The following is a 14,530-nucleotide window of genomic DNA, read 5'->3' as shown; positions in this document are numbered from 1 at the left end:
TGTCAGTCATTTCAGTGGTCTGTTAGTACTGTAGTTTCACTGTCACTTTCACCCTGTTCTTACTTGTTGACTGAAGCAGTGCTAGAATGTTCGCATTCGTTTAAAATGATTGTCAATCATCAAGACCTGCACCAACTGTGCACTACAACGCCTGCCATTCAAAAAACCTACTTTGAAATTAGCAGGTTAAGGTGTAGGTATGCTTCTGCTATAGGTATACGGTGACAGTTACTAGATTGATTTGAAAATGGTGCTCAAGAGGAGAACACAATGAATATTGTGCACAATACCCTGACTGACAGTGACTGATTCCAGCTGTGCTGAAGCAGGAGATGGGGGAGCTCAGACTCCGAATAAGTGCAAGTTACTTCTGTTCAATTATGTAATGCTTTGTTCTGTGCATATTTGTACTCGTAAATTTATGCTATAAGTCTGTGTATGCTGCGTTTTCTACGGTTTATTTGAGAACATTTTTTAATTTGTGTAGGATCTTTATCTTTACAAGGTATAGCTCCGCTGTAACCACACGTTATTTTAAATAGAATGTTGGTAACCATGGTTTTGTTGCATGTTGAATAGGATAAAGGGGTTTCGCTAAATAAGGCGCTTCTCAATGGCAGAAAAAGTGTTTTTTTTAAAGCATAACTGTCGATTTCACCCATTCTCTGCTTGAATGGAAAAATAAAAGATCGAGAAAAAAAAACCCTGTAAATTCTTTCTAAAATAAACGTTGATATTAAATCGCCGATTTGGCAAAAAAATAAGAATCGAATAGTAGCAAGCCTAATAACGATGTATTGTAATGTATAAATCATTGAATGTCATGACCTAAAAGTTATCAATGTAAATTATGAAAGTTTTTTTTATTTTTTTTATTTAACCCTGTCCTTCAACAGCGCTGATAGTCCGTGTATCTACAGAGATCCTTTCAGCCATTGGGTTTTCTTATTCGCTCCTTTGTGGCGTGCATTTGGTGGAGCAAGCTGTAAGGGTTCATTGTGATTTACCGTGGCTTGCAGATGGACCTCCAGACTGAAGGTAGATGGATACATGCTTGTATCGTAGGTGGTTTAACATTGTTTTCATGCTGTTCATGTAGCTCAGTCCTTTATTGCAAAGTGTGAATTTTAGTAAAATGCCCCCAAACAGACGGGAATTTTTGTAGTTACGTGGCTGCAATCTCGTTCATGTTCCATTTGGTATTGGTTGGCTTACTGATATTAACCACAGTGGTTTAAGTATGAATAATTAAATCATGACTGCCAACAATACTGCATTGTAAGATGTCTCATTTTTTTGTTAAATACCTCTTTTGTAGTCTCTTGTATTAAGCTGAATAAATAAGCATGTTTTAATACATGCAATGGTGCAATCCAACCATCTCCGTTACCCGTAGCTACAGTACTGTTATCACCCTCACTTTTAAGCAGGCTTTATTTTATGGTCAAGAGCTTGAATAATTCAGAGCCATACATAGAAACAACCATTTATGTAATATTTATTTATAGTAACACATTGGGCTACAGCAGGCATAGCGTGGTTAATGGGTCTGTTCAGACCATTTTTATATGTTGCAATACAAGATAGATTAAACGATTACCAATTTTCTAAACTATTAACAATCTTGTTGGATAACATGGAAAGAAGTTTGAATGCTGTATAAGATACACGTGTTTGCAGGTTTATACACTCTTAGTTTTAAAAGGAGATTATCAGAGGAGGTATAGTAACTGGTAAATGCGAGATTGCATTTAATTGCATATTGCTGGAGGAACCGATGCGCTCAAGAGAGAACATAGGAAGCACAAAAGATCAAAGGGCCACACCATCTTAGGCAATGTGAGCCAGAACCAGTTTTCTTTACAACACGTACACAAGACCCTCCACAGGGTGCCGGGGTGATTGAACCCACAAGAGAAGGAAGGAGGGGGCGGAGGTCAGTGGCTACTTGATCAAGGTGCACACAGCTCAGCTCACTTTTCTCTTTCATTCAGACTAGTACTGGAGACTTGTCGATCGAGAAGTCCTCAAGGATCAAACCTATAGTATTGCATTACATTATTGTGTTCTGTTATGTTTTGAACTTAAGTTTTGCTCCATGCAGTTCGCATATGAAAGTGTGATCTGTACTGTTTTGCTTTGAGCGTTTTTTGTTTCCAGAATTAAACCTGTATATACTGAATAAACCAAACCAACATCTGAAGAAAAGGACTGTGCATTTCTTTCATCAAGAAACAACTACTCGAAAAAAAAAAAAAAAACACTTCAAAATCTTCTAATTGATTACTTTAATAAATGTTTACACATGCCCATCCCTAGTACATGAAGATATTTCAAAATACAACACGAGTTCAAGTTGTAGTTCCTCCTTGGTATGAAATCACTTTCTGGTTTGGTTTGTTTTCTTTAAATCTACAGGGTTTGTGAATCTGTTTAAACTGAATTAAAGCAACAAGATCTGTAGCAGCTCATTAAGATCCCTGTACCCTCTATGCCTGAAGCTCATACCTGGTTTGAGGGCTTTCTCCAGGCCATGGTAGTAGGACCAGTTCTCAGGGTTCCTCTCCTGTAATCTCCGGTACACTAAAGTAGCCTCCTCCATTCTGTCCAGCTTTAGCAGCAGCTCACCTACAAACACACACAAGAGAAACAACTGATCTTACAACTCGCCCCATTGCAAACATACAGGCAAGCTTTCTGACCTGCATCCATTATGTTTGAGTAATCACTACAAAAATAATTCTTTACAGGGGTGTGCAATTGCTATTGCCTGACACCCGGGACAACAGGATTTGTGTGAGATACAACAAGTTTTTCCGTCGGACACATACTTTTTATTTATTTTTGTCCTATGTTCATTCTATTGCTAAAAAGACACTCCAGGTATATTTGTCGAGAGCTATGCAAGTTTCTGAAAACAATTTGCAGAAGTCTAGCACCAAAGCACAAACATTTTAAAAAGTGTTTACATCCCACCCCTATCACTTCTGATTGGCTACCTTTAAAAATCTGGGGTTCAACAGTTACAAAACTGAAAGAACGTCAAGAAAAAAATCATAATTCCACAAAGCAGAAGTTATAGCTCGCAATGATTTCGTATCTGTGGTTCAACAAACTAAAAATACCTATACGTCAGGAGCTGGATTCAACTTATAGAAAAAAAACAGGCATAAGCTATTTATGTTTGAATAATTCTCAAGTATTGCTTATTACAGTTGTACTCTTAGTATTACTTAAATTTACTAGCAAATGTCTTCCAAACTGCACTGAAAAGGAACATTTCCTTGAAGTATGTTATATATTTGTTGAGGTGAAGTAACAGGGAACCTTATGTATGTCTTGAATTTAGTGAACCAGTTAAGCTACAAGGCTATATCCACCCCTGTTAATCACTAATTGAATAATTGCGTTCACTGTTAAATAAAGCCAAAATCCTTCAAGTTATATTCTACTTTTTTGTGTGTTTGTTGTGCGATGGTGAGGGGTCAAGTAGATTTTTCTAGCATTTTGTCCCTTGGACAAGTTTATTTTATTTTATTTTATTTTTATTTTATTTTTTAATTGCACACCTCTGCTTTATAATGAATAAGTAAGTGCAAAACAGAAACACAAGCCATGCCACAAGTATATGTCTTTTCATTACAGTGAGGACTGCACTACTTAACCCTGATAATCCTTGAGCCCCCAGTGATATCAGTGGTATCAGAGAAGACTAAAAGACAAAAAAAAATCCAAACAGAATGGGGTTTGTTCAAGTCTAAATGATACAAAAAGGTGGCAGACCTAAATGCTGCCATTATTTAAAGTCATTAAAATAAGTCCCTCTGGTGTTTTTTGTAGTTGAGACAGAAAAGAAACTCCCCAGCATTGATATGCATTTGATTTTGATCACCTTTGTTCAGTGCACAAAAGGCTCTATGTTTATTATCTAAAACAGACCTGCTGCTGTTTAAGTCACTGGAACTGACCCCAATACCTTTAGTTTCCTCCACCGCCAGCTTGTCGCAGATCTGCTTCTCGTAGGTGGTGAGGTGCTCCAGTGCTTTTTTGTAAAGGCCTGCCTCTCTGAGGACTTGGTTCTGATACAGCAGCAGCTCACTGTATTCATAATCCACTTTATCAGGTGAAGTCTGAAACACACAACATTATTCACAGCACTTAAGGGCAGTTGAAACACCAAAGCCATTTCAGAACTAATACACAGTGGGAAAGGAAGCGCACTGGGACCAAGCTTGTACTTTGTTATATTCCCCCAAAAAACCATTAAAAAAAGGGCACATTTGTTAAAGATGTATTCTGTGCCGCCCGCACACACACACACACACAACCACTTGTTTTCTGCAGTAAAAGAATGATGAGGGACGCCCAAAAATACAACCACCACCACAATGGAGGAGCACAAACGCTGGTTTATTTAAACATCCCCTGGGAGAATTACTCGCAGCACACAATACTAGGAGTTTATTTTTAACAACAAATGTCAAAATGCAACTAATATATAGTCACTCATAGAAAATGTTGGAGTCAAAGACATTTATTTTGGCTTTTAACTTTGCACAGCGATATAGGAAAGAAAAGGCAACCCAAACCAGGTACTGTAGAATGTAAACAACTGTAGTTTACAGACCCCAATGAAAATGTATAATTTCTCAAAAACAATTATAGGGAAGATCTTTTGTTGTAAAAGTTTTGCTCCAAAAATGCTAATTTCAACGTATTCATACCCTTTGATGCTATGATAGTATGGTCTACAATGTGCTAGAAATTTCAATATGATAATGCACAACCTAATTCTAGAAAAGTCTAGAAAATGCTGGATTGTAGGTGAACATTCTTAGAGAGTAGAGACTATAAAAGGGTTAGGCACAGGATGATTGCTGTCATTACCAATAAGTCAATATGGGAAAAAAGAGCTATCTGAAGACCTTAGGCAGAAAATGATTTATTCTCATTCAGCTGGAGAAGGATACAAGGAGATTTCCAAGCATTTGAGTATTCCAATTTCAACTATTGTTTCTATTATCAAGAAGTACAAGGCTCATGGTACTGTCACAATGCTCCCTCGGTCTGGAAGAAAGAAGGTTCTTTCACCAAGAACAAGTAGAAGAATTGTGAGGAAGGTTAATAACAATCCGAGATTGACTGCCAAAGATATTCAAAGTGAATTGGCTGCAAGTGGGACTGGGGTTTCCATTTCAACCACAGGTCGAGTATTGCATGGTGAAGGTCTCAATGGTCGCAGGCCAAGGAAAAAAAAAACAAACTAAGGAAAATGTCACAAGGACAAGCACTTAACGTTTGCAAAATGACATTTGTATGATGGATACGAGTTTTGCTCAAAGGTTTTGTGAAGTGATGAAACAATAAAAAAAAAAAAAAAAAGAGCTATTTGGTCACACTGATAGTCATTACATTTGGAGAAAGTGATGAGGCGTACAAAGAAAAGAACACCATACCTACTGTCAAGCATGGAGGTGGTAATATCCTTCTATGGGGCTGTTTTTCCTCTAATGGCACAGGAAATTTAGTTCCAATACATGGTAAAATGGATTCTATAGCATACCAAAGATACTGGCCAATCATCTAAAACCCTCCACTACAAAACTTGGTTTAAAGCGCAAGTTCCAACACGACAATGATCCAAAGCACACACCAAAATATACTTCAGAATGGTTAAAGAAGAATAAAATCAAGGTTCTGGAATGGCCTAGTCAAAGTCCTGATCTAAATCGGATTGAGAATCTTTGGTACGAGTTGATGAAGGCTGTGCACAAGAGAAGTCCTTGGAATTTAGCAGACGCCCTTATCCAGGGCGACGTACAATTGTGACAAGATATACATATTATACATTATTTCACATTATACAGATATCACTTTTTTTTTTTTACATACAATTACCCATTTATACAGTTGGGTTTTTACTGGAGCAATCTAGGTAAAAGTACCTTGCTCAAGGGTACAGCAGCAGTGTCCCCCACCTGGGATTGAACCCAAGTTATGAAACACGCCTATCTGTTTGCTTTGGAGCACCCCACACTGTACTTAAAAAAAATAAATAAATAAATAAATACAACCCATTTTTAAAGTTAATACTATTTTTCAATACAATTAGATAAAACAATACTTAATCCAATGAAGACAAACACAAACCAAATAGAAAGTAGAAGCCTGTAGGTTTACGGTTTTGTGTTGTTCACCTTGCCTGCGGTGTGCATAAGTTCATTTAAATTAACCTAATTACATTTTTTTTAAAAATGGTAAAAACGGAAATCAGAAGAAAAACTAAATAACACGAATTCCATAGGGCCCTAGTCTTAGTACTGTACATTATTTCAGTAACGTGAATAGCCTGTGTGATTAAGGCACCTCACGGCTCCATTCACGCCACAGTAAAACACTAACACATTGGAAAAGAAAAACATGTAGCTACTATTTATTTATTTATAAAAAGAACAGCGAATAAGATGTCTGTTACATAGTGATTACACCTTCTTATTTGTCCATATTTTATTGTGTGTGTTCAACAGGACATCTGCAATTACAGAACAGCTTTTAATTATTCAAGCGAGCTGAACCGAGAAGCCGGGAAAGAGAGGATCACTGGGAAATGAAGTCTTTATTTTTTCATGTGAATGCGCAAGCGCCGTTGTGAAGGGTGAGGGTACGCTGGGAGCTATTGTATCAGACAACGACTTTTATTTTTAATGAAAATAATAGGCTTTTGGTTCCGGACATGTTGTTTTTCCTGCCAACAATATACAAGTGAATGAAACTAAAAATGTAGTCTTGTCACTGTTTTAAGTTTAATTTAAATAGAGTTGTTTTTTTTAATGTTTTTTCGATGTTGGATACACACACTTTTTATGGCGCTTCTGGAGAAATGGTATGTTGTAAAATCGACCATGAATATTTTTTATGCTATTAAAATAGATTATATTTTAGTGCTAATTTACAGTCCTCCTTTATGCTTTTATGTTTACCATTGTTTGTCTAAGTGGATCTCTATGGTACACGCTTTGAATAACAAACCGAGGTTAAAATATGACTTAAATTATCGAAAGTAAAATATAACAATATGAAATGAGTGAAACATTAAATTTATGGCCGTTTAAACGGTTAAATGACCGGATTAACAATGGGTTTAAACATGTAGTCAATTAAACGTAGATTTACAGCCCTAGTGCATAATATTTAAACAAAAAGGCACGATTTACATTCAAATTAGGACACTTCCAATTATATAAAAAAAAAGAAATAAAATGACTTCTTTAACAACTGAAAAGAATATGCGTGCGTCCACATCAGTTGTCCCTTTTACATTTTAATTTACAAAAATACTATATTTTAACAGAAGTAATTTCTATCTGAAATATGGTTGTTCATTACTGTTAACATTTTATGTCCAAAAGCAAAGCAAAACATTTGAATTAATCTCACAAATCTAATTTAACTATCATACTAAATTCAGCTTCTTTTTATATAATATTGCCATATAATCCAAACACAACATTCTTTGAAACAAAAAGAGGGTAAAATCAGTAGATTAAAAAAAAAAAAAAAAGTAAAAAACATATTGCCTTAATTTTTAAATTAAGAAAACATCAATACAACAGGCCTACTTCTGAGCTGGCTTGTCCAACACGAATGTACAGGCCTAAAGTGTGTATCCTAGCAACGCACTAATCTGCCGTACTAGCACTAAAAGAAATGCACTCACACACTCAAGGTTTTAATGCTAACTGGCAACAGCAGACTTCAAACTGGGTTCTAATTTGATGTATTGATTCACGAATATGTAATCGAAGCTCGGGAAATTTAAGGACAGATGATTAATAAATCGATGCATCGATTAATTGTTGCACTACGGGTATACATAATTTGCGCTTTTAAGGAAACTGCGAAATTCACATCAGGGGCCAACGCATACAGGAATAGTACGGAGAGAAAAAAAAGAAACCTAATTTAAATGAACTACTGCACGACAAAATATGTATCTTAATTCTATAGATACGCTTTTTTTTATTCATTGGCCATCCTGTGTGCATTGCAGTTACTCCAAAGCAGTTAACTTTCTTGTTTACTGTTCACATGACAACAATGTTTTAAAGGAGGTGGGACAAAGTCAGTGTTGCATTGTTATTTTAATTAAGGTTGCTAACATCTAGTTTTCAGCATTTGACGTAAAATACCACAAATGGATGAAAAAGCAAAGAAAGCAAAAGTACATTTCGGCTGAGGATCGTGTCAAGAAATGTCCCAAATAAACTCTATGGATGTAAATTGTTTTGCACATCTTGTAATGTGACTTGAGAAAATACGATCGATCTTCATTTAGCTTCAGAATCACACATTAAATGAAAGACTACTACAGAGGCTGCTGAACAGAACGGAAAACAAGTAACAGCTTTCAGAAAACAAACTTGAAAGTCAGCGCAGACAAAGTATTCCTGAAGGTTTGTATCCAAGTTAAATCAGTACTGCTGGTTCAATCTAGCACAGCCACCTCGCTTCAAACAACCCAGCTTACTTTTTAAACGCAGAATTTTTGATCTGAATGGGCACGTTTTCCTTCTTTTGACTCGATACTAATAAAATTAATTCCTGGATGAGACAACATGACAACGAACGTGCTGTATACCTGGCCTTTATTAACACTAGAACCGCCATGCAGGTCAGTGTGACCCATTTCACATTTAAAATGTTAATTACTTGTCAGTTGTAAATCGTATGTGTATGTCCGTTTTTTACTTTTCCTAAATATATGAATTAAATATCCTGACAGCGTTTGATAGCCAGAATCGCAAACATGATAAAGTTATAAACAGTTCTACCTAGAACCGCCACGTGGGTCAATGGGTCAAACCCATGCATTACAATACATGTCTTTTTTTAATATAACGTAAGATATTCTATCGTTTCTGTAAATGCAGCAAACATGACACGCCCCCTCCTCCTGGCACACGTGTGTTTTTTTTTTGGTTTTTTTTTTCCAAGCCTTTGTTTGTAGACCGACTACGAGATGGAGATTGCTATAATTGTGGATTTGTCAAGATGCAAACTCACTGAAAGCCTAGTTTCTTATTTTTCAATGTACCTGGGAGACAACAATCCTTTGTTTTTGCTTAGGTCGGGCCAGGAGGTCCTCGGCTCAACGTGCACCAGCGACCCCTGTGGTCTGGCTGTGCGCCTGCGGGCTTACCTATAAGCTGCCCAGAGCTGCGTTGTACTCCGACGCACGCTGTAGCTCTGAGATGGCTGCATGGTGAGCCTACAGGGTGAAAAGAAGCGGGCGTCTAACGGCACACGCTTCGGAGGACACCTTCACCTCTCCCGAGTCAGTGCTGGGGTGGTAGCGGTGAGCTGAGTTTAAATAATTGGACATTTTAAATTGGGAGAAAATAATAAAAATAATTGGCGACGACTAAATAAAAAAAAAAAAAAAAAAGGAATGCCCTTGAGTAACTGAGTTTTGGGACTGTTTCTAATCGATTTCCACAGTATAACTTGGCAAAGCATTGCCTTACACTTCCAACCAATTCAGTGGATGCAGAACGTGCAGTCTCAATGTACGGAAAGTCTTCACAACACAGAGATGGAGAATGTCGGCAGCAACTGCTGGGGGATGTTGCAGGCTTGCCTTAAACAAATGACAGCACTCTGTTTTAGTAAGAAAGCAAGTACCACTATTGTTAGGCTTTTATAGTGCTCTGAAATATTATCTACTTAGGTTTATTTCATGTTTAAACAGGTCCGCAAAATCCTAATTTCATTCCATAACCTACCCAGGAAAAATATGTAAATTCTCTGTGATATACATCAATTAATTGTAGCAACACATTTAGAAATACATTCAAATACAGATAAAAATACATTTCACTTCTGAGAATCTTCAAAATGAGTTGCCTTGCTACAATTCATTAGTTTACTGTGATGGGCCTTCAAGCAAAGACAAAACAAAGAATCTTTATACTCTTACTTATTCTTTAAAATGTATGTTAAACAATTTTAAATGAGACACCTGTTTTGATGAGTAACCCCATGCAGCATTTTGTCAACTGCAAAACTGAGAACAGTTTTTAATTGGCTTTTAAGCATTAATTGCCTTCTGTTCTGCAGACAACTTGGGCTTCATCCAGTGTTTCCTATCATTTCTCTGCTGATAGAGTTTAGAGGATTTAACACCCAAATACTGGAGATGAGAAATTCTGAGCTGCAGTGTTTTAAAATCGACAGAAGCATTTGAAACAGTCAATCATTCCTTCACCTATTGTATCAGCTAGCTGGTTTGAATACCATTTTACAACATATTACTTGCTAACATAAGGTATTAAAAAAGTACACACCCTAAAGACTTATACCTGGCCCTCCACTGTTCAAATTTTAATTACTTATTCAATTTCATACATCTGTTTCTTGTGTTCACATGTGGTTCACTCACACAGCAATAGATTTTAATTTGCAGTAAACACTTTATACAGGTAGGTCATTTTATAAATATTAATTAATGATCATGTAGAATATCTCGTATTTAATCCACGACTACAAATTGTTATATGGGTTTAAGCACCTCAAAATTTAAAAAAAGTTGGATGTTAAAATGTGCATTCACAGTAGACCTGTAACAAGGCAACTGTAGTAAAAAGGGATAAAAATAACGGTTTACATAGTTTACATAGAAACTGCACCACTAACATTAAATAATTCACCAAAACACATTGTCAGATATGGTATGAGACCAGTTTGAGAAGAATTACCTGTTGTGTTTTCCTAAATTCTTCCAAGATTTTCGCAGCCATCTCGTAATCTTCCAAGAGGTGATATGCAATCGCATAGCCGATCCATGAGGCCCGCTGGGCAGGTCGCAGCTGAAGCAACTGGTACCTGGTTTCCTGCAAAGACCACATTAAATAAGGAGTGGTCTTAGAACTAGGAACTGCCAAACCAGGAAGAACACAGGAGAAGGATGTCTACTACTGTACGGTGTATCAATTGTAAAACATGCAGCACCAGTTACACAAAAGTAGTGCGTTAGTCTGGCAGCAGTAAACAAACACCAGACCTCTTGATTTTGACAAGACTTGTCACAGAATAGCCCAGATCACGCCGATTATGTACAGCAAATAATGGGTGGTTGCCCAGTTCATACGAGACACCAAGATCAGTGTCTAAAAGGTAGAAATAATAGCACAACATTCTGAATACGTTTGGCTGTCCACTTACCCTATAACCTTCAAGGTCTCTCATTTGAATCTGCAGCAGGGAGAGGTCCCTCAGAATCTGGAGATTGTCTTTGTCCCATTTCAGTGCATTTCTGTAACACTTGATGGCTTCGTCATACTTCTTGTCCGACCTCTGCAGCAGGCCATACACATGCCAACCTGGGAATTCCTGTTAAGGAATCTACACTTCCCACCACGCCCAGCAGTTTAAAAACAAACAACATTTCTTTAAAACAAAATTAGAAATCAGGGCTCGACACAGTTGTTGCCTTAGGAGCCAATGGCTCCTCGGTCAAATCCAATTGCTGGTGCCACTTCAGGAGCAAGTTGCTTCCTATCATATTCAACTGCTTGAAGTACAACAACTTGTGAAGACACTAAAGTGATACTAAAACAGCAACTTGATGCCTGTACTCGCTTGTTTGCTGCTACATTCTGCTGAATGGCTAATCTATGCAGCCGATGACTGCAATGAACTCAGCATGTTTATTTTTGAAGTGTTGTGTCTGGAATTTGTGACGGCACCTGTGTCAAGTTTTAACATGGGGAAACAGCATGCTAAACACCTTGCCTACGACTCGAGACGCGTAACTCCAGTCGCTGTCATCTACCACACAAATATTCTGAAATGGACCCTGTTCAATACAGATAAACACAGAAAGAGATGCTTTTTCGAAAAAAAAAAAAGTTTGTAAAAAATATTTTAGCATGGCCAGCTCAAATCTGCCAGTGCACAATGAAACTTCAACATGTAGGGAACATGGAAACATTTTAACAAATTGGATAATAAAGTAATTATGGCCATATATACAAAAGGGACCAAAAGCAACCAAAAAAAAAAAAAAGTATTAATTGAAAATGTGCAAAAGAAAAAAAAAAAACACTTTCAAATTATTTGTTCTAGGTACCCTGATCATGTGGCACAAGATGGGCAGCTCACTGTGGCTTGAATGGCCAGCACGGTGGCAACATAACACTAAAAGCTTTTGTCTCGTACAACTGATACATAAACACGAAAAACACATATATTTAATAGCAAAATAGGTCCTTGTGCCTTCGATGTCGCCATTGCTCTTATTTTGTAAAGATTTTGAGTATTAATGTTTGTTTACTGCACCAAGGTGGGTCTGTCTTACAGCGCAGCAGCAACATTGCAAAACACTCACGGAGTACCACAAAAGAGGACTATGTCTCCCAACGTGGTCCTCTACCGGAAATACACAAATAGGACCTCGTTTTAAAGCAGGGCTGTCTCACAGTGCCTGAGTAAAAAGATTTAAAGGGCCAGGTCGCTGGCAGGATATTTTACATTGGGCAGACCCTATAGTTTTTACAAATAAAGGAAGGTGTGATATTCCTGAAACTGTTTTGGACTGCTGGAGGTTTCATTAAGTTTCATAAACATTTAAAAACATTTATTTAATTCATAAAATATTCTTTAAACAACTCAGAAGTTAAAGCTTTTGAAAGAGCTTTATAGTAGAGTCCTGCGCTGGTTCGATTTTTACAACCCGCTTCTGACCCAGACCCTCTACTACAGGACTCGACCCAAACCCGCTGCAACACCATCTCCTTACCCGCGACCCGACCCATTTTAATAAGACCTACAACTCGAACTCGCAAGTGTTTGTCCTTTACCTACAGCCTGCGCTGACTGACTCTCACTCCAAGTCACACACAGATATCTCTACCATTCTCCACAGATTGAGTTTACACTATAGGCTATACAGCATGGTAGCTTTTTCTAGTGGTCTGAATATATTTTAACATTGTAACATTAACTATCTCTACTTACTTTACTATAAAATACCTGTCTATTACTTTTGTGCCACCAGTTGAAAGGGAGCTACACCTGTGCTTTCGCAGAGTTTTGTGGCTGTCGTTCATAATGACAGGTTTTACAAGCAACAAATCCAGTCACGTTTATTATTTTCATTAGAAATGATTCCAAAAGAATTCCAAACTTGTGATTTACCTCTTGAACTATTGTCCACTACATGATATAAACTCTGCGCTATCTTTTGTTTCACCTCAGACATTTTTAATATCACCAAGCAGACGTGATAAAAGGATCTTGCGACGTATCAAACAAGAACACCACTGCTTAGTCAGCTGACTCCTCCCTAATCGCTTCCTGCTTTAGTGCTGGAAATACCGGTACATTTACCTTCTATATGTTATTTGCAAAACAGTTACAGACGAGAACGCTGAAAGGACAGAAAACGTTTTAGGTGATTCAAATTCAGACCCGAAGGTTATTTTTTTTGACCCGCACCGCAAACCGCGAAAAAGTTCACATTCCGACCCGAACCCGACCCGCTTTTGAGGATCACCCACGGGCCCCGCGGGTACCCGACCCGATGCAGGACTCTAACTTATAGCTCAAAATGTGTAAATTAGCATCTAAGCCTGATAAGTTATGTGACTTTCTATACTAGATGGATCCAATTCCCCATTTAAAACATTTCTATGGAATTGTGAAAACAGGACTACATAAAAAAAGACTTAATCTATCTGTCTGAATACTTGATAACCCATTTATTCTATACTTCTAATAAAATCCTGGAGATTTCTCTTCCAGTCATTGATCTGCTTTATGACACACATATCACAGTTTGCCTGGAGTCATAATGTAGGAGTCAGACTGCAATAGGCAAGCTACAGAATCAGCAAAAAAATGGGCAGAATCTATTTTTTTTTTACTATTATTTTTCTTTTTTTATAAAGCTCCCAAAACACAAATTTTAAAATATTAAAATCCTTCTGTATCCTTCAAGTTTGTGACGGAATTAGCTGGAGGCACCACTAGCATTTAAAAGGGGCCGGTGTGCTGGAAATATTAGAAATATGGATCTGTGCTGTTGATCAACTTTGAGATAATATTATTTAGTCATTTAGTAGGCACTTTTATCCAAAGCGACTTAGAGACTTGGGTTCGAACTATGCATGACAATTGCTGCTGCAGAGTCACTTATAACAGGACCTTGTTTGTTATGTCTCATCCGAAGGTCAGAGCACAAGGAGGTTAAGTAAATTGCTCAGGGTCACACACAGTGAGACAGTGGCTGGGATTGAACCTGGAACCTCCTGGTAACAAGCCCCTTTAACCACTGGAGCTTCCTTGTGTAATCTCAGACACTTCTCCTATCTACCTGTCATCCACTAACTTGCATTGTCTTTGCACTGCATCGTGGTGAACAGCAATGAGAAAACAGGTTCTGAATTATAAGCTTGTGCCAGATTGTATCTCATAAGATATACTGGCAAGTACTGTACTGTGTATGCATCCTGAATGGTTAAAACTGAAAACT

General features: G+C 37.5%; 1 protein-coding gene across 1 annotated transcript in view; it reads right to left on the bottom strand.

Moving 5' to 3' along the window:
• The window catches only part of LOC117408384 (N-alpha-acetyltransferase 15, NatA auxiliary subunit), a 47,635-nt gene that overhangs the window by 14,185 nt on the left and 18,920 nt on the right, over positions 1–14,530 (bottom strand). The window contains exons 4-7 of the mRNA XM_034013330.3: positions 11,221–11,378; positions 10,755–10,889; positions 3,977–4,130; positions 2,509–2,628 (exon numbers count right to left, since the gene is read on the bottom strand). Of these exons, the coding sequence (XP_033869221.1) occupies positions 2,509–2,628; positions 3,977–4,130; positions 10,755–10,889; positions 11,221–11,378 (567 nt within the window). The remainder of the gene's footprint in view (positions 1–2,508; positions 2,629–3,976; positions 4,131–10,754; positions 10,890–11,220; positions 11,379–14,530) is intronic.

Source organism: Acipenser ruthenus, chromosome 2 (assembly GCF_902713425.1).
Source record: "Acipenser ruthenus chromosome 2, fAciRut3.2 maternal haplotype, whole genome shotgun sequence".
In the NCBI taxonomy this organism is placed as follows: domain Eukaryota; kingdom Metazoa; phylum Chordata; class Actinopteri; order Acipenseriformes; family Acipenseridae; genus Acipenser; species Acipenser ruthenus.
The sequence above is the reverse complement of the archived record's forward strand: the minus strand, read 5'-3'. Positions and strand labels throughout refer to the sequence as shown.